General features: G+C 41.3%; 2 protein-coding genes and 1 long non-coding RNA gene across 5 annotated transcripts; 2 read left to right on the top strand and 1 right to left on the bottom strand.

Annotated features, from left to right (window-relative positions):
• Positions 1–685: 685 nt before the first annotated feature.
• Positions 686–10,062, top strand: LOC109992013 (protein rapunzel). 3 transcript variants are annotated; one of them, XM_065957741.1, is made up of 4 exons: positions 686–1,256; positions 2,477–2,556; positions 5,157–5,245; positions 7,317–10,062. In XM_065957741.1, exon 4 carries the CDS (start codon positions 7,358–7,360, stop codon positions 8,039–8,041), a length of 684 nt encoding a protein of 227 aa, XP_065813813.1. In that variant the 5' UTR covers positions 686–1,256; positions 2,477–2,556; positions 5,157–5,245; positions 7,317–7,357; the 3' UTR covers positions 8,042–10,062. The 3 variants fall into 3 exon arrangements, with proteins under 3 accessions (XP_065813813.1, XP_065813812.1, XP_020500137.1); XM_065957740.1 differs by having other exon boundaries at positions 686–1,266; XM_020644481.3 differs by having other exon boundaries at positions 686–1,597.
• Positions 2,286–11,890, bottom strand: LOC109992015 (uncharacterized). Its single transcript, XR_002278305.3, has 4 exons — positions 11,756–11,890; positions 11,087–11,205; positions 3,769–3,834; positions 2,286–2,959 (listed from the first exon to the last, which is right to left on the bottom strand). It is a non-coding gene; the product is annotated as an uncharacterized lncRNA (long non-coding RNA).
• Positions 11,891–12,023: 133 nt separating this feature from the next.
• On the top strand, positions 12,024–18,012 carry LOC109992012 (uncharacterized). Its single transcript, XM_020644480.2, has 3 exons — positions 12,024–12,248; positions 13,949–14,445; positions 15,570–18,012. Exons 1-3 carry the CDS (start codon positions 12,024–12,026, stop codon positions 16,258–16,260), a joined length of 1,413 nt encoding a protein of 470 aa, XP_020500136.2. The 3' UTR covers positions 16,261–18,012.
• Positions 18,013–21,455: the final 3,443 nt, after the last annotated feature.

The following is a 21,455-nucleotide window of genomic DNA, read 5'->3' as shown; positions in this document are numbered from 1 at the left end:
CTACTCTGCTCCTTCTACATGGAACATGCTGCAAAAAGACTGGAAAATAACTGAACTGATTTCTTTGAATGCTTTTAAATCCAGGCTGAGAGCACTTGAGACGACCTCTTTTACTTGTAACTGTTTTTTATCATTTTAATTGCTAATTGTTTTTTTTTATCATTTTAATTGCTGTCTGTGTGTTGTGAGTGTGACTGTGTAACTTTTGCTGCCTCTTGGCCAGGACTGCCTTTAAAAAGAGGTTTTTAATCTCAATGGGACTTGCCTGGATAAATAAAGGTTAAATAAAATGTTAAAAAAAAATGATTTCATGAATACTTAAGCAAAAATGCACTTACTGACTTCTGACATGTTCTAAAATGTCAATAAATAAATAAATGCAAGACGATACAAAAGATGATTACACGGAGTACAGGCCAAAAGAAAGAGCACATTCATGTTTTACATGTGACTCTATTTTATTGTGTGTTGTCTTTCAATAAAACCATTACAACCAAAAACATGCGCAATTAAAGAAAAACAAGATTTCCATTCTTCATAATTATTATTTTATTTAAAAGCTGCTCTCATCACATTGAATGAAATCTGACACATTCACAGGCTTGTTCTGTTGTCAAATAAGGCACGTGCTGGAGTGAGCGAATAATGCATCGTTTTATACAAGAAAATAAAATAAAAGAAATGAGTAGACATAATACATTCAAATAAGAGGGAGTCTGGGATAAAGTCTATTCCTGTTAAGTTGTACCCACAGCCCAGAGCCTTTTGTGCATACAGTATTATGCAGCTCACTGCCTCCAGGCTCATTATTGGTGCTACACACCGACACAGCGCTCCTCGTGCCCCCCAGCTAAAAAAAAAAAAAAAAGGAGAGGCTGTCTGTCACCCTGGAGCCTCCACATTACACCTGTTGGCCACAGACATCTGATGTCGCATATCATAGGACACTGTGCCTTCAGTGTGAAATATGACCTGTTTGACAGCTGCAGCGGTGTTTGCACAATGAGGACAGGCGTGCGTCCGGCTGCAGCTCCGGCTGTGCTCTGGTGCTGACAGGCTACACATGCGCATGTTAGGTCTGAGCGATGTGTGAGCAGATAAACGAAGGCTTTGTCATTTCTAACGGACACTATTCGGTTTTTTTTCTTCTTCTATTTTTGCTTTGAACCCCAGCATTGAGGACAAGGCTTCTCTTCTATGCTGCTGCTGCCTGAGGCTCGGTGTCTCAGAGAGGGGACGCGAGGTCCTAAACTCAGGTCTGGACACGTAAGGAGCCTACACCCATCCTATATGACTATGTGTTGTTGAAATATAGCTCGGACGTAAACATAGACATCAGCAGGCTCTGAAGGGAACAGGTTTGTCCTTTAACGCTCTGCTGGCTGAGATGCTAACATGATTTGCATAGGGGGTTTATTTTGGGGAAAACAGTCTCAACCGCCGGCGTAGTCATCCACCAACCAAATAATTAGTTGGATTCGCCTGCAGAGGATTTACATAAAGTATTTTGTTCTACGAGGATTCATTTATTCTTATTTTAGCTTGAATAAAGGACCAGACAGGACTAGCAGAAAGACTGCTGTGGCGCAATGAGCAGGTGAGTTTACTGCTCAGGGTTTTGACTGTTTCATGTTACTTTTGGCTGGATATGCAGTCATAGTAATTCGTGAGCCATGTCAGAGTGTTGTCCGTTTTATAACATTAATTTTTAGTATTTTTTTATATTAAAATAGTTGAATTATTAGCTTTGAATGCTGTAAAGCCACTTGGGCCATTTGGTACATTTTCCTCACTGCACTCTGCTTTAAAATGGACCACTAATTCGATATTCTCTTAGTTTTAGCTTTTTAGCTGAAGTGCAATCTGTGAATTTGAACATAATTATTATTTTAAATACCTTTAATGCTGGATAAAACTCCTACATTTCGTCCTTGGGCCTTTGGAGAGCTCCCTGTGCCTTTGGATACACCTGTGCACATTTGGAGATGTCCATTTGGATCCAAAGCGGTCTTTGAGCCTTGTTGGATTCTACGCGCTTGTAAATGTTTGTCTTTTTATTTTTCTGGTCTAGTCCAAAAGAAAAGGGTCTCTTTGACTCAAAAATACCACCATGGAGTATCTGGAGTCTCTCAAAGATGCCCCAGGGCTTGGCAAACGCACCAAAAGCCACAGAAAGAGTCCCAGAGATCAGCTGCGCACTGACTGACAATTGCGCTTCTGTATCAACTGTATGCCTACTAGATGGACTAGAATAAGTTGAAAATATGGGGGTAGGACTGGTTGTATATGAGGAGTGGGCTTTGCTGTTTTTGGCCAATAAAAAATAATTTTAAGATTTTATTTTAGAGTTTATATATATTTGGGGCCAAATGTGCCATTTTGTGGGTTTAGGGGCTCTTTGGGCCCTTAATAAATGGCAAAGTCCAATTTGGACACCCCTACACATTAGACATACATGGAAGTGTCCTTTTTGCAGGGATTGCTGGGAAGAAGAAGGAGGCTGTCGAGCTTGGGACGTTTGAAGAGGGAGGTATAGGCAGAGCCAGTGTCAAAAAGGTAAGAAATCCTCTCTCCTGCTGTGGCCAATGGTGCCCAATGTTGGCTGAAGGGCACACAGAGACTGTATATTTGATATTTAGACGGATAAATTGAACTTTTAAGGTGTATTTTGGTGTATATTTGGTGTGATAGAGAAGGGAGGGTCAGGGCATTATGGTGTGCATTAACAAGGAAACATGGAGGCACGGCTAGGGGGAGCCATAGCTGGGCAGGAAGGCAGTTATCAGGCCCTGTGCTGTGGGAGAGGGGATGTTGTGCTTATATTAGTACTCACAGACACAGAGAGAAGTCCGGAAGATTCTCCATTGTTGTATGTTTGTCTTCATTAATGTAGTTATTGTTTGAGCAAGATTAGCTTCAAGGGTGTACACTTCCTGAGTGAAGTGCCACAGGCTGTCATCTGCACAGACACACAGAAAACATGGAGAAGTGGAAGACACGTGTTCAAATAAGTCTTTAAACTGTAAATAACATCATTAAAGTGGAGTTTAAAAAAGATTAAAGCCAGTATATTAGCATTAGCATCAGCATTAGCATTGCTGTAATCATAGAAAACATTCAAGATGGCCTCTCCACTGCAGGTGAGAGTAACCTGACACTTCCTGGTTAGACTTCAACAGCTGATTTGTTTACAACTAACTAATTTAGTTTAATGTGATTTTTAATGGGATTAATTATGTCTTCTGACAGACTGTCTCTGTGTGAATGCACAGAAAGGCAGAAATAAAACCTGTAGGCTGAGACTTTCTGACTGAGATGTGGGAGTGTGGTTGTGTCATGTGTTGTCTTTAAATGTTCCTGCAGCTGCTGGACACTGATTGGTTGATCCATGGCATACACTTCATACTAAGTAACCTGTCATTAATTTGAAGCACTTTCCATTTTATTAAAATGTAAAACCAATTAGATCATTCATTAATAACCTGTGGCCTTCAGATTGATTAAGAATATGACACATTAATCAAGCTCACTCATTAACGCTTTAATTGAAAGAATAAGGAGTCGATTTGGGGAGGATTTTATCCACACAAAGGGTTAATTTTCCATTTCACATTAAAATGAAGCTGCAGGCGGCTGTCAGATTAATCAATACCACCATTTTTTTGTTAAATATATCTCAAAATATGACTAGTATAAAATAATTGTAAGGTTTTATTTACTCAGAGGTAATTTGTGTAGAAAAAGAAATGTAATTAACCCTTTAATTACCTTCGTCTCTTGTTGGTTCGCCCTGTTGTGGAAGAACGTAGAAAGATATCTGCTGCAGAGCACCATCTGTGAAAACAAGGACGGAAAAATAGACAAGGCAAATCATTTACTGATGGTTTAATATCTTTCAAGTAACAAACTACGTAGCAATAACAGACTTGACCGCCAGTCATGATGCAAATGAAGCAGAAAAATACAACATTTATGTCCAGAGAGTGTCTCAGAGAACAACTGCTGAGAATGTGTGATGTTAAAAAGAAGTACACTCTGCAAAACTAACATTTGAACATGTGGAACATTTGATTGAGATTTCAGTTCATTTGACTAAATATTTGAAGTGGAAGTTTTCTAAAGTACATAGAGAGGAACATGTTGTTTTCTTTGTTGTTGTTGAATTCATGCATTTGAACGCATCATTTAAAGTGATACTGAAGAGAAAGGGTTAAATCCTGTGAGTCTGTGAGTGTTACTGCTTTCAGTCCACACTGGTGGTGCTGAAACCAGATGGAGAATAACATGAGCGTCTTTGTCATTAAAGGTAAATTACTGCCCCCCTTTGGTGGACACAGGTATTTAAAATAGGAAGCAAAACAGAAACAGAAATTACAGCCTTTTCTTACATGAGGTGTGTGTGCGTGTGTGTGTGTGTGTGTGTGTGTTTCAGGGCCTGTTTGGACTTGCACTGCCTTAATGGTCATCAGCTGTTAGGGTCCCAAGTGTTGACACAACACCGGTGTTATCTTTGTGACTATGTTGTAATAGTTTGTTAAGAGCACGCATGCTGAGCTCTTACTGACTTACTGAGGTGTAGTGTGAGATTTAACAGGAGTCCTTGAGCCAAATGTGGCTCTGTGGTTGATTTCCCTGACCTAGTTTGTGCTTGTGTTAGTGGAAAAACGTCCCAGTATGATCCTTCACACTACTAAGCTCTTAAAAATCGGACTGAAAACGTTCAAATCCAGCCTCTTAACTAGCTTCAAATATCTTCCTTTGTTGAACAGCAGCTCCTATTATGTAACAAACAAGTCGTACAGCTCAGTCAGGCGTGACATTATTTGGTTTTGCAGCTAACCCTTTAGCTGCTGCCTGCTAGCGTCCGAACATGCCGTCTGCTGCTGAGGAGCTATCAGCTCGGCCCATAGACACACAGGCAGAGCGGCCTGGTGCTGAAAGAGGCTGCAGTGCTGCTGAGAGGAGCTGTGTCATACTGAAGCAGAGTTAACTCCTTCACTGCTGGAAAACAGCAACAAGCAGGGGGACAAAACTCTGCTCACTTCCTTGTTAAGGGAGAAAGAATGAACTAAAATATGTACAATCCCAACTTGCAGGTTTGATGTGCTCAAGAAGTCGTTCTTGTGTCTGAATCTCTGTTTTAACTTTTGTTTCAGGAATCCTCCTGATCAGGACCAGAGTCCCTTTCTCGCAGTGACAAACCAGGAAGCGGCTCCTGTGTGAGTTTGAAGAGAAGAACTCTGATGTAAGAAGCTGCAAAATATCCTTTCAACATCTCACAGCGTCCTGCATGTTTAGTTTTACAACCTCAATTAAATAAATAAATTAATGACTTTATTTCAAAGTTACAGTGGTGAGAAAAAATCTCCACCTAAAGCCAAAGCTCTGAAGCCTCCTGGTGAGCAGAGGTAGAGTTTGTGAGGGCTTGAGATAGATAAGGTATTAAACAGTAGAAATGCCAACTTCCAGTGTGTATTTATATTGATTTCATTTAAGTGTTTAACTAGATAGACGCGTAGATATGAAGACTCACAGAAAGTGAGTCATTTGCCACCTCAGAGCCCTCACACTTGCAGTGTCACAGTGGGACATCACTAAACACTCACACATTGACAAAGAACAAACCTCAAAGTCTGAGTCTGTGAGTGTGGAGTTTCAGTTTCATTTTTAAACAAGAATAAGGTGTAGAGCAGGGGTGTCAAAGTCCTATTTTGTCGGGGGCCGGATTTGTTCAAATGAGACCTCAAGTGGGCCAGACTAATTTTGCAGACTTCACTAGCACTCAACACATGGATATATAAGCTAATGTATGATTTAAAAAAAAGACAAAAAAAGGTGTTTGTATAGAAAACTGCATGTTAACGCATAAAATGTAAAAGTACATTAGGAAAGGGGTTAACTCTGTCGTTGCAAACTGCATGTTGGCACATGGAAATATTTAAATGAACCACATTTCAGAAGAAAACATCAGTAATTATGTTTTGTTTAAGATTATTATATCATGTTTTAATATTGCTGTTCAAGGTTATAGAAACTTTGACACAGGTTATTCTACCTGCCCTGGGATCAGTGCATTACGAGAGAGAGAGAGAGAGAGAGAGAGACTTTAGATCTGTGTGTGTCAGGCCACAGCACAGTTTGCACTCGTTAAGGTTCATTACAGATAAAACCTGCTCACATGAATAAGTTATCACAAACACACAGAGTGTCTTTGATGCCAAGACCGAAGTCATCTTCGAGTATTTTAGTATTAGGCATTATAAAATGATAACATGTTTCCAAACCAACAGACTTGAATTGATCCTTCAGCTTTGCGCACTGCAGTCTGATCAGCTCCGTGTGGAGTGCACGTTCTTCAACTAAGTAAACTCAGTTAAACAACTTTTGATATGAGTCTGGAAGTCCGTTCTTCTACGTGTCCGTACTATCGTAATCTAACTCTGTCACTGACTTTTTATGCGCCATGAATCCAGCGGACCTCTGTATGATTGGACAGCCTGTGCGTAATATCGTTTTTGGATAAGAACTAAATTTCCGTAATACTTATATTTTTACGGTCTGATGAAAGCTGGTAATAAAGGTGCAACAGCAGGCTACTGCATTATGATGTCGCGCTGAAACTTTTAGGTGATCAACACGTTCACCTCTGGGTGACCTAAAAATTAACCATCTGTAAATAAAATCTGTTATTATTCATTTGAATTTACTGTTTTTACAATAACCAGAGGTAAAAGAAGTCTATCATCAGGCTCAGCGCTGGTGTCCACAACCTACACTGAGTCTGGATGTGAGGACCGAGGGCTCCGTGTCTTGGCTGGATGGACTCTCAGTAGTGGGGATGGATGGAATGACAGTAGTAGGGCTGGTTGTAACAGTAGGCTTAGTTTTCTTAATGAAAAAACTTTCCATGTTTCTAACTCTCTTCATTTTCCCTCGTTTTGACGCGTTTATTTTCTTTTTCCATTTCAGTTGGGCTACTCTGGCGCTCAGGTTGCTCGCAATTTTTAAACACACACAACTTAGAGCAGTGAACAGGACCACAGCCAATCAGAGGCAAAGACCCGCCTGAGCTCTGTCTCTTATTGGTTTAGAGTAGACCACGATATGATCCTACCATGAGTGTGAGTTCGGTCACAGGAGAACACAGAGAGATGATGATGCGCTTGCAAAGAAATCTATGTTTTCACCCGGGGCAGCGTCAGGTGCACCAGTGCGACCTAGAAAACATTTTAGTCGCACTCTGGAGCCCTGGTGGTTCTTAGACAACATCAGTTGTAGTAAACTGTGATGTTTCTCTCCTCCTCTCTCGGCCACAGACGTCCAAACGGTGACATCAACATCCGCTCAGCTGGACACCATGATGGACGAGGATATCATCGAGGACCGGGCCAAGCTGAAGCAGGGCCTGTGCAAAGTGCTGCAGTGTGTAGCCACCATCTCCTCGGCAGCCGCTGTGGTTAACCCCATTTTTGGAGTGGCCGGCTCCCTGATCCGTGTGGTTCTGCACCACATCGACGACGAGGACATACGCACCCTGAAGCGCGAGTTTGGCTCGGTGAACGAGGGGCTAGAACAGCTGTCCCAGATGAACCGCAACACGCTGGTTCAGATCAAGAAGGAGACGCTGGACGGCCAGTACTGCCGCGTGGAGGAGAACCTGAAGAACCAGTTCAGGAAGTTCATGTTGATGGTGGAGGCACGGCCGGATCACCGCGAGCGCAAGAAGGACGACTTCGAGGAGAGCTACGCCAACGACTTGGGAGACCAGAACCTGCACACGCTGTACGACGGCGTGGTGGGCAAACCCAAGCTCTTCAGCCGGCCCATCCTGGAGGTCTACCTGAAGCACTCGCAGGGCGACCGCCAAACTATGGAGCGACTGTGCACGCGCCTCACCTACCTGTTCTGCATCGGCCTCATCGCCTTCATGGGCTACGCCGCCGTCATCGGAGACGACGAGGAGGGTCTGAGCGAGGAGTGGGCCGAGAAGATGGAGCACGTGCAGGAGAAGATGCAGGAGGCTCTACGTCGGTGCCATTAGATAGGAAGCATGAAGAAGAGCTTCTTTTTTTTTCTGCAATGCTTTGTTTTCAGGACTCGAATGTCCATATTCCCTCTGCATCTCCTCCTTTGTTTCCCTTTTCTCTCCCTATAAGCACTTTGTAAACATTGACTCCGCTGATTGGAAAATCCAGCGGTTTGGGCAACAATATGTCTCATTCTGTTCATAACGCTATTGGCCCAAACGTCCTACATATGCAAACAGTCTCTGAGCCACATGCACACATAAGCCCCCCAGACTGATAAAGAGAAGAAGAGATGATTGACTAGATATCATGATCATGCTCAACTTGACAAAAAACGCTTCACATTACGAGTTAAATCTGGACGGAGTGCAGTAGTTGAATTGAGACATAACACTGAATCGTTAATCTACTCTGAAATGAAAGTAAGGAAACTAAACACTTTACATCTTGCTACATAACACTAAAGCCTTCTAAAGCAGTCTGGTCCGAACATCATGTGGAATCAGGCTCTGACCTAAACGCACCTTGGTCTCACTTTAAATGTTTGACACTGCAATGTTTCTCCAACCATTACGCACTTATTTAAACTTCTGAAAGTAGATTTTTTTTACACTAAAGAAAAAGAATAAAACGGGCAAAAAGACCAGTCAAACACCTTGACACCTGAGACATGACTGCTTTCATTACCACAGGAACGAGAAGCAAGTTTTTAATGCTGTCATATTCATGTTAATCCACTAGGGGGAGCTATTACAGGCCATACCTTTGCATTGCAGAATTGTCATTCAGTAAAACACTATTAAACCAATCCTAACACGTAGCAAACATCCCAAAGTGTTCATATCTATGAATGCAACTACAGAGATTTTATTATTGGCTCATGGTCAAACCGCTGTCTGCTCATCGTTACACATGTGCAGGGAGCATTAAGGTCATGATGCACTATATACAGTCATTTCTGCCAAACCTCGTCTAATTTAACACTAATTTCTGTTAGCTGTTGTCATGACGACTTTATTTGTCTTCAGTAAACAACTGCAGTGACAGAATTAAAAACACTAAAAGAACCTTTAAAATCGGAATATTTGTGATGCTACATCTGGTAAAACACTTCACCAAAGAACGATACACTAAATATAATTCTCTCTTTTTTTAATATTCTTCTTCCATGACTGTTTTGTGTTTGTTTTCTACACTTCTACGTTATGTTGTGTTTGCAGGATGTCAAACCGTCACTGTACGACTCCTTCAACTCTTCACTGTCTCTCTTTTTTTCTCTTCCACATGTCCTGTTGCCTTAAGGAAATTCACGAGGCGCACCAAGTGTATTTGTAATATATGAGTAAAACTATTGGTGGGTTTCTTTGCTGTTTGGCCATTTAGAGCATACAAAACAATCCCTTTTTTTTGTCTCCTAAGTTTTGGCTCGTCTCGTACTCGTCCTCCTCTGACCAACAGTGCCTAAATGTGCCGCTCATTTTTGTATTATTATCTTTATTTTGAGGGTTTTTTGTCTTAATCATTTAAGTATATTTTTATGTCATATAAAATGTTCTTTTTGCTCCAGGTTAGATTTCATTTTATGGTTAAATAATATTTGTAAATGTTTTTTTATCTGTTATTTTAGTGAACAGGTGGTATCAGTAGAATCGAAGGGGATCTCTGCAGCAGGACAGATCAAAGAATCAACAAGGTTATTAATGAGAGAAGAGCGAACATGTGATCCCTAAACAACATCTGATTGTCATGAATGGTTTTCTATCCGTCAGCTCTTTTGATCCCACACAGGCCCCGCCTACTTTCCTCATCTTTTCAGTAACTGACTCCGCCCTGAACTCCTTTAAGGTTCTCTTCTCTTTTACATCACATTCATTGTAAGGCTGCGTAAAGAATCTCTAAATGCTGTCGATATGGAAGACTATTATATAAACCTCTTAAAGGCTTTGTATTGAAATGTTCAATGTGAATATGTTTGCTTTTCTTTGACGCCTGGTTGTACATGTACCACTACAAATAAACACGAGTGAGTAAAAGACTTTTGGAAGTTTTCTCTTTCTTTATTACGATAAAAAGCGATGTGGAGAAATACTGCAGCAGAAGTTAAAGTTTTATACATAATATTAAAATGCTGCGTGTCCCACCTTTGCCATGGACGGGACTGTGTGTTAGACTATCGTATACATTATTAGAGTAACTGTTGTCCATACACTTTATAAAAGCCATAGCCTATTATTTGACTGGCAAATTAAGCTATAAAAATGTGTGATTATTTATTTTAGCAACAAAGAAAATGCAAAGTAGGGACAAAATAAACTTAATGTAGGCTAATTCTGAATATAATCTGAATAAACGTTTGAAAAGCATTTGTTTTACTGAATTTGAGCTGCTTATGGTACATTCTTAACGAGAGCACACACACACACAAAATAGTTTGATTAAATTGGGATTCATCCTGTACTTCTAACGCTTTTTTATTACACAGGGTGAAGTTCTGATGCAAAGGTTTTTTCTCCTTACGTCAGTTTGATCACTCCATCATATTAAGTCACTATTCTCAGGCTTTTATTTGTATCAAATGTCACATCTCGCGGGGTAAACGTCCTCTGATAGTGAAGCAATGAGGCTCTAAAGAAGGAACCAAAAGATGCAGTTTGCTGATTTGTCCGCGAGAGGGCGTGAGTACTTCACTTTCCTAATCCGTACACCTGTTTTCACTGAACTCCCCAGGGGGGCCCGCAGGACTAATGCATCACATCTGTTATATCTACGTCTCCACATAAACAAGCCTCAAATCCTGCCTCATTCTCCAAACAGTTCTGCTACATGACATGCGCGAAGGTGATCTACAATGAATGCAAGGGTTCAAAAGAAGGGAAGAATGTACTTGAGGTGAAGTAAAATGGGCACGAGGTTAAGTACCTGTGGTATGGCCCTCATGCATCATTTTCCAGCTGAACAGGTTTGACTCTCAGCTCGGAGTTGGGAACCAAAACAGGAAAATGTGCATTGTAAGCTTCTGAAAAGCAGATTACTGAGAGACAAAGATTTGAGGTTCTTACCTGCTCTGCAGAATAATGCACGGTGAGTCTCTGTGAGACGCCGACGCAGCTCGTTTATCATGTGATGGAGCTCGTTTTCTCGGCATGACACGAGCTCGTTTTTCAGAATCCATTTTCACCTGAAGAACACAGGAATTGTTTCAGAAAATAAGATCAAAGTCATTGGTATAAATTGAATAGTGATGTGGATAAATGACGTTAAAACCTGCATTGTTTGGGGGATAAAAAAGATTTGCGTAAAGATTTCTGATTTCGCTGGGGGAGGCTCAGCCCGTGCGCTCACAGGGCGCGTCATGTGCGCGCGGATGAGATGTGAGGACCTTGTTTGATCATTAAACGGTGATAAGAATGATAAAAAAAAAAGACCTTCTCGATTTAAAATGTGTGTTGTAATCTGATATATCTATATTTGTCACGCAAGGCTGAGCAGCAGTTAGAAATAAACACAGTGATAATAAATCCCTCCTTCACATCAACATCTCAAAATGAAAATAAAAGGTTCTGATTCTTAGTCCAAATTTAAACGTCCAAGCTTTACTTTATAATCACATCTGTGTTTGTGTGTACAGGATGTATAATGAGTCCACAAGTGTTTATGAAAATAGAAAAATTATGATCCAGCTATATTTGAACCCTTAAAAACACAAGGAGAATTTAACATTGTCTTACCTTAACCTGCATCATTTGGCATTCTCATCTGACATTTCAGAGCTGCTCAACAAGACATTTGCTCCAAATGTCTTAAAAAGAAAAAGCTGGCTGTAGATATTACTTTTGGGGAAAAACAAATAGGTAAAATGCGTAAAAACAGGTCCTTTTTTGTTGGCAAGAGTCTGACACGTCCTTTCTTGTTGAAGACTGAGACCAAAATGGAGCCCCACACATATTTCAGCTCCCGCAGTTTGCGCTCTATCTGTCTGTCTGTCTGTCTCTCTCTATGTCTCTCTTTCTCTCTCTCCTCCTCCTCCTCTCTCTTTCTCCTTTGCAGATACTGAATGCGCATCTTCTTCCTCTCTGGATCCTGTTTTGGACCCATCCTCAGTTCCACAGTGGGAAAGAGAACCGTGTGAATTGTCTCAAACTTGAAGGAAAAAAAAAAAAACTTGTTTGCAGCTGTTGGAGCTCATCAGGCGTGAAGGAGCAGCAGAGTCATTTCACTGAGGTACAGATAAACGCAGTTATTGTATAAATGTGATGATGAATGTCTTTATTTTCCATCATATGGGCTGACTGTGCAGTAAGGTGTGTCTGCTGATCTCTCGGGATCTGTGCGCAAAAGAGGATGCCATTTCGCATTTTTCTTGGATGCGTATGACAGAGTTTAACATGACGCAGTTTGGACACATGAAATGTTCTTCTCCTATATTTACTTAACGGGTGTTGAAAGCTTTTTGTTTGATTAATTTAATGTCCAATTTTGCTTTTATTTGCTATACATATCGAAAATAGAAACTCAAATTCGGGATTAAAGATTAAAAGAAACAAAAGTACGTTGATATTAATTTGTGGATGCCTTTAGTGACGCAGCAGCTGGTCTCCATCCACTCCAACATGTGAACTCAGAGGTCTCGGTTATCTGTGTGTGTGTCAGGTTGTGAGATGGGATGAAAGGAGATTTTAAACAAGGTTAGGCCTTGGTCTGCTCTGCCCTCACATGAGTCACGTGCAGACTCAAGGGCATCTGTGTCATTTTCTCCTCTAAGTATTTCAGGCTCCCATTTTGTTTGTATGACATCATTACCTGCATCCTTTCGGGTGGGCAGCTTTTCTAAGACCTCTGTGTATCATCAATTCAGAGCAGACAGGTTCAAGGTAAAGATTTGAACTCTTATTTTAAGCCCAAAATTTGAACTTTCAATATATATCTTCACATTTAGATTTGGATTATTGGATTTAACACTGGTTTTATAAAAGAAAAAGTATTGAAAACCTGCATTAAGAGATTGAATATCATAAAACAATTCTGATCAAAATATTGTACCAATGGCAATTATTGACTCTTCACACGTAGTTTGTCTTTTTGATGTTATTTCCAAATAACCATTAAGTTTATGATGATTAGAAAACATGTCAAATCCCTGGAGGAAAGTCAAGAGTGAAAAACAACTTTTTCTCGATTTTTCTCAGTTGTTATACATGTTGCTGTTTGTCTCTTGATTAATCCACTTAATGTGTCAGCTCCGAGATACACAGAGTTATTCACCAATGTATTTAATGATCTTTAAGAAGAAAGCTCCTGCTTATGTTTTAATTATGATGTGCTTTATGTAAAAAAATGAAACATAGACCAAGACCATAAGAAAAACATCTAGCTTCATTTCTTTTCAGTAAAACTAATTTGCTGAAAACATTTGGTGCCATGGACATTTTTTAAAATATGTATATGATAATGTTCCAGATTAGTGGTCCACTCATCTGAGAACCCTTCAAATAGGTTGCCGTGTAGATTCTAGAGGTTTAGGTAAATACACAATACAAAGTTCTAACATAAACATTTACAATTCTTCGCTCATCTTTCATCTAATCTTGTTTATTTTGTGAAACCATAACACGATGTACCCCTGACTCTCTGAAATCTGCAAATGAAACAGTCTTGTAATTTTAAAGTGAGAAATCATGGGGCATCGGTGTAACTTCCTGAAACTTCTAGAGCCAAACAACCAGTGAATACCCTGCGATGAAGCTTTGTTTTAAGGTTTTATTAGCAAAGTGTGAGAAGATCGTTAATGGTCAGTCCTTCCTAAACCAGGTGAAGGCCCTGGACCAAAACTCATTTTAAGAGTCTACTTTGCATAAATACCTTCAGAGTTTACACCATATAATCCCTTTCAAGTATTCATCTCCACATGTTTTCCTTCTCAGAACATGTCCAGTCCATTGGAACGCGTCGTAGCCCAGAAGAAGGAGGCCATCGAGGCGGCGATGGACATGTTCGAGAAGGGGGCCGAGGTGTTGGCCAGCGCTGTGGGCGAGCTCTTCCCCCTCTGTGAGGCGGCCGCTCCGGTTCTCCGCCTTGCCTTGGACAACGTGCAGAGCAAAGAGGTCTTCTATGTCAAAGAGCAATTCCTCATGGTGAGGAACAACCTGGACGTTCTCTCGGCACAGCTGGATGACATCGACTGCGAGATCAAGAAGGGGAGATTGGACTCGCAGTACTTCTCTGTGGAGGAGAACGTCAGGAACCAGTTCCGGAAATACATGGACATCTTGGAGGCCAAACAACAGTTCAGGGAGGTGAAGACCCGACTTTTTCTTGAGCATTTTTCCAAAACAGGAGGAGAGAAGAATCTGTTTGTGCTGTATGATGCTCTGATGGGGACAAACAGCTTCGGAGAGTCGGTCTTAGACGTGGTGGAAAGGTACGTTTTCAGTGTTGTCTTTTCATACCAATGCTTTTTCCTTTTGATACTTACTCAGATGCAGAAGGTAATTTCTGCTATCTACGTCTCTTAAAGGAGACTCACGTCAAGCAGTCTGATCAGTTAGCTTAAAGCAACCATGATGAACTTTTGTTTTATGTTGATTTTGGCGACCCCTGTGGACAGAGCATGCATCTTATCTCTTTGCCAATCTTATCCTTTACGTGCTTGTGTAGTATTCTCCAAATCTCAACCTACGTCCTTAAAGGGATACTTCCCCCATTTGCATTAAGCTTTTTATCGTGGGCCACCATATGGCCGCCGGGGCCGTCGGGGCCGCCGCGACACAAGGCCGGCCTGTCGGCAGCAACCGTCTCGCAGCTATATTGCTGTATTGCTGGCCCCCGCCGGCCGCTGCCAGCTCAGCAGCCGAGACATAAGGCCTGCCTGTCAGCGGCGGTGAGGACGAGGAGCCCGGGCCGGCTCGAGCTGGGGCGGCCTGGTAGTGTCGGTGCTCTCACTGTTTGCCTATGGACACAGACATAGAGTTTGTTTTCTGCCAGGAACTTCCAAGATACCAATTCCTTCTGGAAGAAATCTCGGAATCAGTTGAGGAAATGGCCTTATGTGTTGAAGTAAATATGTCTGTAAATGTTTTTATTACTATATTTCTACTGCTATATTGTATATTTTGGAGAAACTGTATTGATCAAATTTTCCCTCTGGGATTAATAAAGTATTTCTGATTCTGAATTAGAGGACCTTAGTGGGAGTGGCCTGCGGTGCTGTGCATTCTGGGATTTGGTGTCTTTCATGAGCCAAAAAGACACTTTCTGCCTTTTCACGGCCAAGAAGGCACCAACTTCAAAATTTATTTCACATTTCTACTACATATATGACCCAATGTCAATACAGATTCATGTTTCAACGGGTGAAGTATCACTTAAATGTCAAAGGTAACACTTTCCGAGAAATGGAGAATGTTTGAACAGCATTACACTATAACAGGCATTAAGATACTAAATATAGATTATTAATCTTCTTCCTGACAAAAAAATATTTGATGAAAGGAGCATCATATTGACTTCTTCAATGTACATGCAAGTGGTTTCTTTTTTTTGCAGATATGTAGCGAGGAACCGTCGCCTCCTGGAAGATTTCTGTGTCCGGATGAAGGAGCTCTTCTGCCTGGGTCTGATCGCTCTGCTGGGACACAGTGCCTTGACGCAGGGCCAAGAGGAAGAAGAGGAGAAAATCCGAGAGTGGAGTAGCAAGATTGAAGAAGTTGAGTCCAGGATGAAGACCACTATCGAGTCCTGCGTCGCTGGATTTGCGGAGCAAGCAAAGTTAGATTCCCAGCGCATCCTGCAGGAAAAACAAGAGGAGAACCTGCAGGAGACGACTCAGCAGCTTCTGGAGTTCTTGGTGAAAAAGTACGATTGGGTCAACTGGTCAGTGCGGCTCATCAACCACTCGGGCAGCACGTATCGGAACTGGCGAGCAGGGGAGCATTTTCATCACGTGGCGGGACAGAACTGGTTCGAGGTTCTCCAGGTGAACAACATCAACCTGGTGGTGTCGTTCAGCTCCAAACCCCAACCGGTGCCACGAGACTTCATCCGGCAGGTGATGGAGGGCCCGGGGAAGAAGGGGAAGGCCCCGGAAGCGGTGGAGGTGCTGGAGAAGCAGCTGTGCGGGTTTGTGGTTCACGCCGTCAGCCGCCACAAGGAGTCTGCGGCTGCGTGGAGCTTTCCGGAAGACTGTCACTACTGGGAGAGACACAAGAATGTGGCGGTGTGTGTGCACTCAGAGTGAAGCTGTGAACGACTCGTCTAGTTTGTCCTCCTGAGAGTATGTTCTCAAAATTTCAGTTCATAGTTTTTCCTTAAGACATAAATTAAGAATCTCAAAACAGGGGATTGCCCCAATCTGATACGATAAATGGAAGTCTGCTTCAATACAGATCCAAATAGGCAAACTAAATATTGCCAAGATTTGATCTCCTAGTCACAGTTTCATAGATTTCAATCATTCCAGTTGTATGCATTTCCTGACTGAATTACATGCAACATGACATCACTTGTTAAAAATTATTTTAGCAATTGAGCAATTGATATTTTATCACTGTAGTCATGCTAACTGAATTCTTGCAGCAGGGACCGTTATTGTTTACCTTCTTTTTAATGTGAATTATTGCATCCACAACAGTAAGTCGCAATCTGTACAATTTTATTTATTTATTTGGGCTTTAGGATCGTGGATTAAGTAAGAAACCGGGTAGAGAGAGCGTGGGGAATGACATGCGGTAAAGGAGCCACATGTTGGATTCAACCTGCAGCATACATCATAAGTTGATGAGGTAGCGACCAATACATTTATAAAACAGTATAAAATATGAAAATACCTTTAAAATAGTATCATACTTTCAATAACAGTGTGTGGTTGCGCAAGATATCTTACTTTAGGTATAAACTAGAACAGCTCAGATGAGATTGATGCAGTGAGGTATAAATATTTTAAAAGGTAAAAGCTGAAATAGCAAGATCAGCGAATACTCTGAGTTCACATACTGATGTTAGAGAATGAGTCAGACTGGTGCATCTCCTGTAGAAGCCTTGCATTTTATACTGTTTTAATGCTTACTGCACTTGAATTAAATGCCTGTGTCAGCTTTTTACCCAGCAGATAATTTACATTTCATGTAAGTTTATTTTATGTTTTACCCAACAAGTTATTCACTGTTTGCATGTTGTTAACAGTGTTTCTGTGTACCATTCATGAGTCACTAACCAGTTTATTTGTAACTTTATAACGCAAAGTGTTTTTACCTCAGCCGTCACAATCCAGTCTCCTATATGAGAAGCAGCTCCTGCTCCTAAAGAGGTGTTTCTGCTGAGGCTGCATCCTCAGCTGTGCTCCCGTTTTGTCTCTGCTCAGCAGGCTGGCCTACATAACTCTGACAGGACGACCGAGGTTACTCTTTCAGGCGTAAAGAACAAAAAGGCTCAGTTTTGGCAGCGGAGACGCAACAATGTGCCTTGTGTTTTAAACACATACAAACCCCTCAGACCAAAACGAGTGGACCCCCTCACTGCTAACCAGAGCTGTGCCTATGATTACATAACCAATGGTGTTGCTTCAGCCTGAATGAGAAGCGATGTGATCTGTATTTGTGCATTTTTTAATTAATGATGAATGATAAATGCTGTGTTGTTTTGCACTTCCCACATGATTGTGATGCATTATGTTTTTTATTAATGTGTGATTGTCTCTCGCTGCAGGATACATTTTTCTTTGAGTTACATCTCTTCTTTTATTTCTAACAAACCACTGTGATATTAAGATATGAATTTTAAATATTTTCACTCTCCGAGAGATTTTTAAAAAGAGGTGAAAACTATCATAGCAATTGCTCCACTTTTATAAATGTTGTTACAGAAATTGCTGACAAAGAAGGAAAGTTTGCATTCATGTATATCAAGATGATGATTATTTATAAGATCACAAGACCCGTCAGCTTTTATGTTCAAGCTAAATATTCACAATAAAATCAGTGCATGAACCATGTCCTGCATAATCTTTCTGACAGGGAGTGACAGAAAACAAATCTGTAATAGATGTGTAAACAACTCTAATCTAATATCTGCCTCTCATTTCTTTTGACTTACGCAGCACTCTTAGTGTCTGTAACCATTAAAATAAGGCAGTGCAACCTCAGCAACAGGGACTCTAATTTAATGGATATTTACACATAAGTCAGCATTTCCTGACCGCAGACCCGGTTTGATAGTCTATGAATAACCTTCGGCTGAGCTGATACCCTGCAGACGAGCAGCAAAGTGCTTGTCTTAGCAGGAACGGAGCGGTCATAATGCATTGTGGAGGTGCAGAGCGGGCGAGACTGCCATCATTTCATATCTCAGTGGATCTGCAGGGTCTTTAGCTGCTCGGCTCCTCTGACGTAAATCAGGCCTGTCAGAATGAATCAAGTGTTATCTGTATAAAATGGCACAGTGCAGGCGGAAGCAGACTGAGTCTTATCAGCGGAGATTTCTCTGTGTGCAAAGAAAAACGACCTGCTGATGATGGAAAGGTGACGTTGTTCTAAGTTTCAGGTGCACTTTTGTTGAGTAAGAAATTAATTTGGATTAAAACTAATTCTACAAGAGATATATTTTGTCCAGATGGGAAAATATGTCTTAATTCATCCAGTATTCAAATTATTCAGGCTACACAAAAGGTAGAAGATTTAATTTGTTGGTTGTATTCTGACGCTTTTTGTTATTTTGGGTGTTACGTTACATTTGGTTATTCCTCTAATGTTCATTTGTATAGGGACAGTTGTGCTGCAAGTGAAGTGATGCCACAAATCAAAGCATTTAACGAGGCAGAGTGTCTTAAAACTCAATAAAACTTAACATAAACTACACAAAAGACAATACAAAGCTCAACCGTAAATGTGTTCATTTAGATCGTAAAACCTAGAAATACACAAGAAAAGACTGACAAAACAAAATGAGAGCTCCTTAAAGATTACATATGTTTGATGCTTGATCATCCAGAGTCTCACAAGACCATATCACTACTTTCTGCGTACTAGTCCTCAACATGCAGTAGACTGTGGAGCTTCAAAACAAAACATAAAGGACCATGTGTCACTGTCTAAATGCTTCTGGACTGTTACACAGAGGATGCTGCACCTGCTACCTTATTGGCACAAAGCCTTTTATAATTAGAAATCCCAGACGGATGACTAACACACTTCACTTCCTTTGAAATATCAGGACTGTAATCCTCCGCTGAAAATGCAGAGCAGACAGAGAGATGGGCGTGTCAGACGACAGGTCTGACTTTGAACGCACCACAGAACCAGTCCAGAGAACAGACCACTGAAATGTCACAACACAATGCATCAGACAAAAAGCAGAAACTGGATGTTGCTACACCTGCTGTTTGACAATAGACCTTTTCACCTTTTATTATACTTACATTAAAGGAGCAATATGTAACTCTGACATCTGGTGTTTAAAATGGGCAATGCAGTCCAAATTCAAAACATTAGAGAGAGCTGTATCCCCCCCCGCCCCCTCCTCTATAGAGTCGATGTTCACAGAGGGTGCAACGTCAACGACACTGAAGCTTCAGTGTTTAGCCAGCTCTGCGTCGGTCTGTAAACCTTTCTGTGTTCTAACCTCTCTCCATTTTTCAAAAGCATCTCCAATATTGATCCTAGTTTGAGCACGTTTCTGTTCGTGGAGCTTATTAGAAACATGCAGAGGCTTTTTAGGTCGGGTACAATCACTTCTATATGAAGCAGTCTCTAACTGTTGCTTAACAAACTGAGGGGCGTCCAAAACGGCCCCCTAAGGGTGCCTTAAAACTGCCTACCTTCTCTGGTCAAAACAAATCCAGACCATTCAGGACCAGAATCTAAAGTTAGAAGGAGGACATACTGGCTGCTGCATTATTGTCAGAGAAGCCAGCACTTCAACATAGCATGTTTTCTTAATGTCTGATCATAAGGTCAGGTAGCATCATCCTAATCTCATTATTTCTGTCTTTTAAATCAAGGTAGCCAACATCTTTAGGGAGTAGTTTTCACATTTTAACAAAGAGTGGTCAGTATTTCTAAGGTTTCTCTCCTGTGTAGAGCTCAGCAGCAGCCTGCACTGTAAGCCAGAGGATTCATTAGTGGTTGTGTGGGCTTTGCCTAGGTAACTGCTATTGATCCAGGAGGCTCTTCCCCTGCATAAAAGGCTTTAGCTGTGGAAGCCCGTCAATCCTGACTGTCATTATAGGAAGACTGAAGCCTCTGTTTACCGACCAGATCCCCCTGCATCCATCCTGTGCCGCAAGAGCCACAGTTTGCTTGTTCTGTGGTCGAGTGAAGGTTAAAGAAAGGCGTTATGGAAGAAAAGGACAAATCTGATGAAGGGATGGTACCAGAGGAGGTTTGCAGACAGAGGGCGCTATTAACATACAGATCTACAGAACTATATTACACTGACTTCACGCTCCTACTCTGATTCTTCAGCTGACATCACTCTTATCCAGGATTCCCTCCAGTGGCAGAAAAGCTGCTTCGCTATGGTGAGATAAATAAAAAGGTCAAGAGCTCTGCAAACGACTGAAATTAAGTCGTTTTCCCAGGAAAGCAGGGTAAAATAAAATGTACAGATGAACGTCCTCTTAGGGCTTAATTTTTCTTTTATTCAAATCTTTTTCTTCATCTGTCGGCCATGTTGTGATGTGCCGTCCTGATGTTTAAAAGATGTGAAAAATGATTTTGGAGCATTTTTGCAAAGAAAGTCTGGAATGCTTCAGAGACTGATTTTCCTTTCTGAACATTTAAATGACAATTAATTCGAGTTTTTTTTGCTTTTTTGCTTTGTTTCAGTGAAAGTGAAAGTGCACTTTGAGTGAGACATTATGAAAGTTGATGACTCGATTCTGGATTTCTACCATTTACTAGAGAACTGACGGTAATCAGGCACAGATGTTTCCCCTTCCTCTCCTGTGGCTTTGGGCTGCAAGTTTTATTTATTTATTTAGGAAATAAAAAAATCTATCATGATGCAATTGCAGAAATAATAAATGGATTACGTACCCTCGCAGAAAAAAAAGACTTTCAGTTCACAAAAAACTTCAAATTAACCCTCTCCCAGCTCCCCACACGCCCTGCTTCCATCAAACTCAATCTCCTTGTCTCCAACTGGAGATAGCAGCCAATATCAATATTTCATAAACAAATGAAACCGTGGATGGAGGCGAGCGTCAGAGTGGCCCTGGAGGGAAAAGACGATCAATGGTAAGATAGGTCTGTCCGCTGATGTCTGCCAATCCCGGCCCACACAGGATAATGCTATTACCCATCAGCCCGAGTGGACCATCGACCGGCCTGCCGCTCTCTGAGTGGACTAATCCAATAAAAAGCATTAAAACATTTGTTCAGTGACACACTGGCTGCAGGTCCGAACCCAGAACTCTAAAGCTCCCACTTTGCCCAATAA

This window comes from Labrus bergylta, chromosome 8, assembly GCF_963930695.1.
Source record: "Labrus bergylta chromosome 8, fLabBer1.1, whole genome shotgun sequence".
NCBI lineage: Eukaryota > Metazoa > Chordata > Actinopteri > Labriformes > Labridae > Labrus > Labrus bergylta.
Note: the sequence above shows the minus strand (reverse complement) of the source record. Positions and strands in the feature narration are given on the sequence as shown.

Coding starts and splice junctions, on each gene's coding strand:
- LOC109992013 (XM_065957741.1), top strand. CDS start 7,358: ATGATGGACGAGGATATCATCGAGGACCGGGCCAAGCTGAAGCAGGGC.
- LOC109992012 (XM_020644480.2), top strand. CDS start 12,024: ATGTCTCTCTTTCTCTCTCTCCTCCTCCTCCTCTCTCTTTCTCCTTTG. Junction 12,249..13,948: donor AGCAGAGTCATTTCACTGAG/GTACAGATAAAC, acceptor TTTCCTTCTCAG/AACATGTCCAGTCCATTGGA. Junction 14,446..15,569: donor GTCTTAGACGTGGTGGAAAG/GTACGTTTTCAG, acceptor TTTTTTTTGCAG/ATATGTAGCGAGGAACCGTC.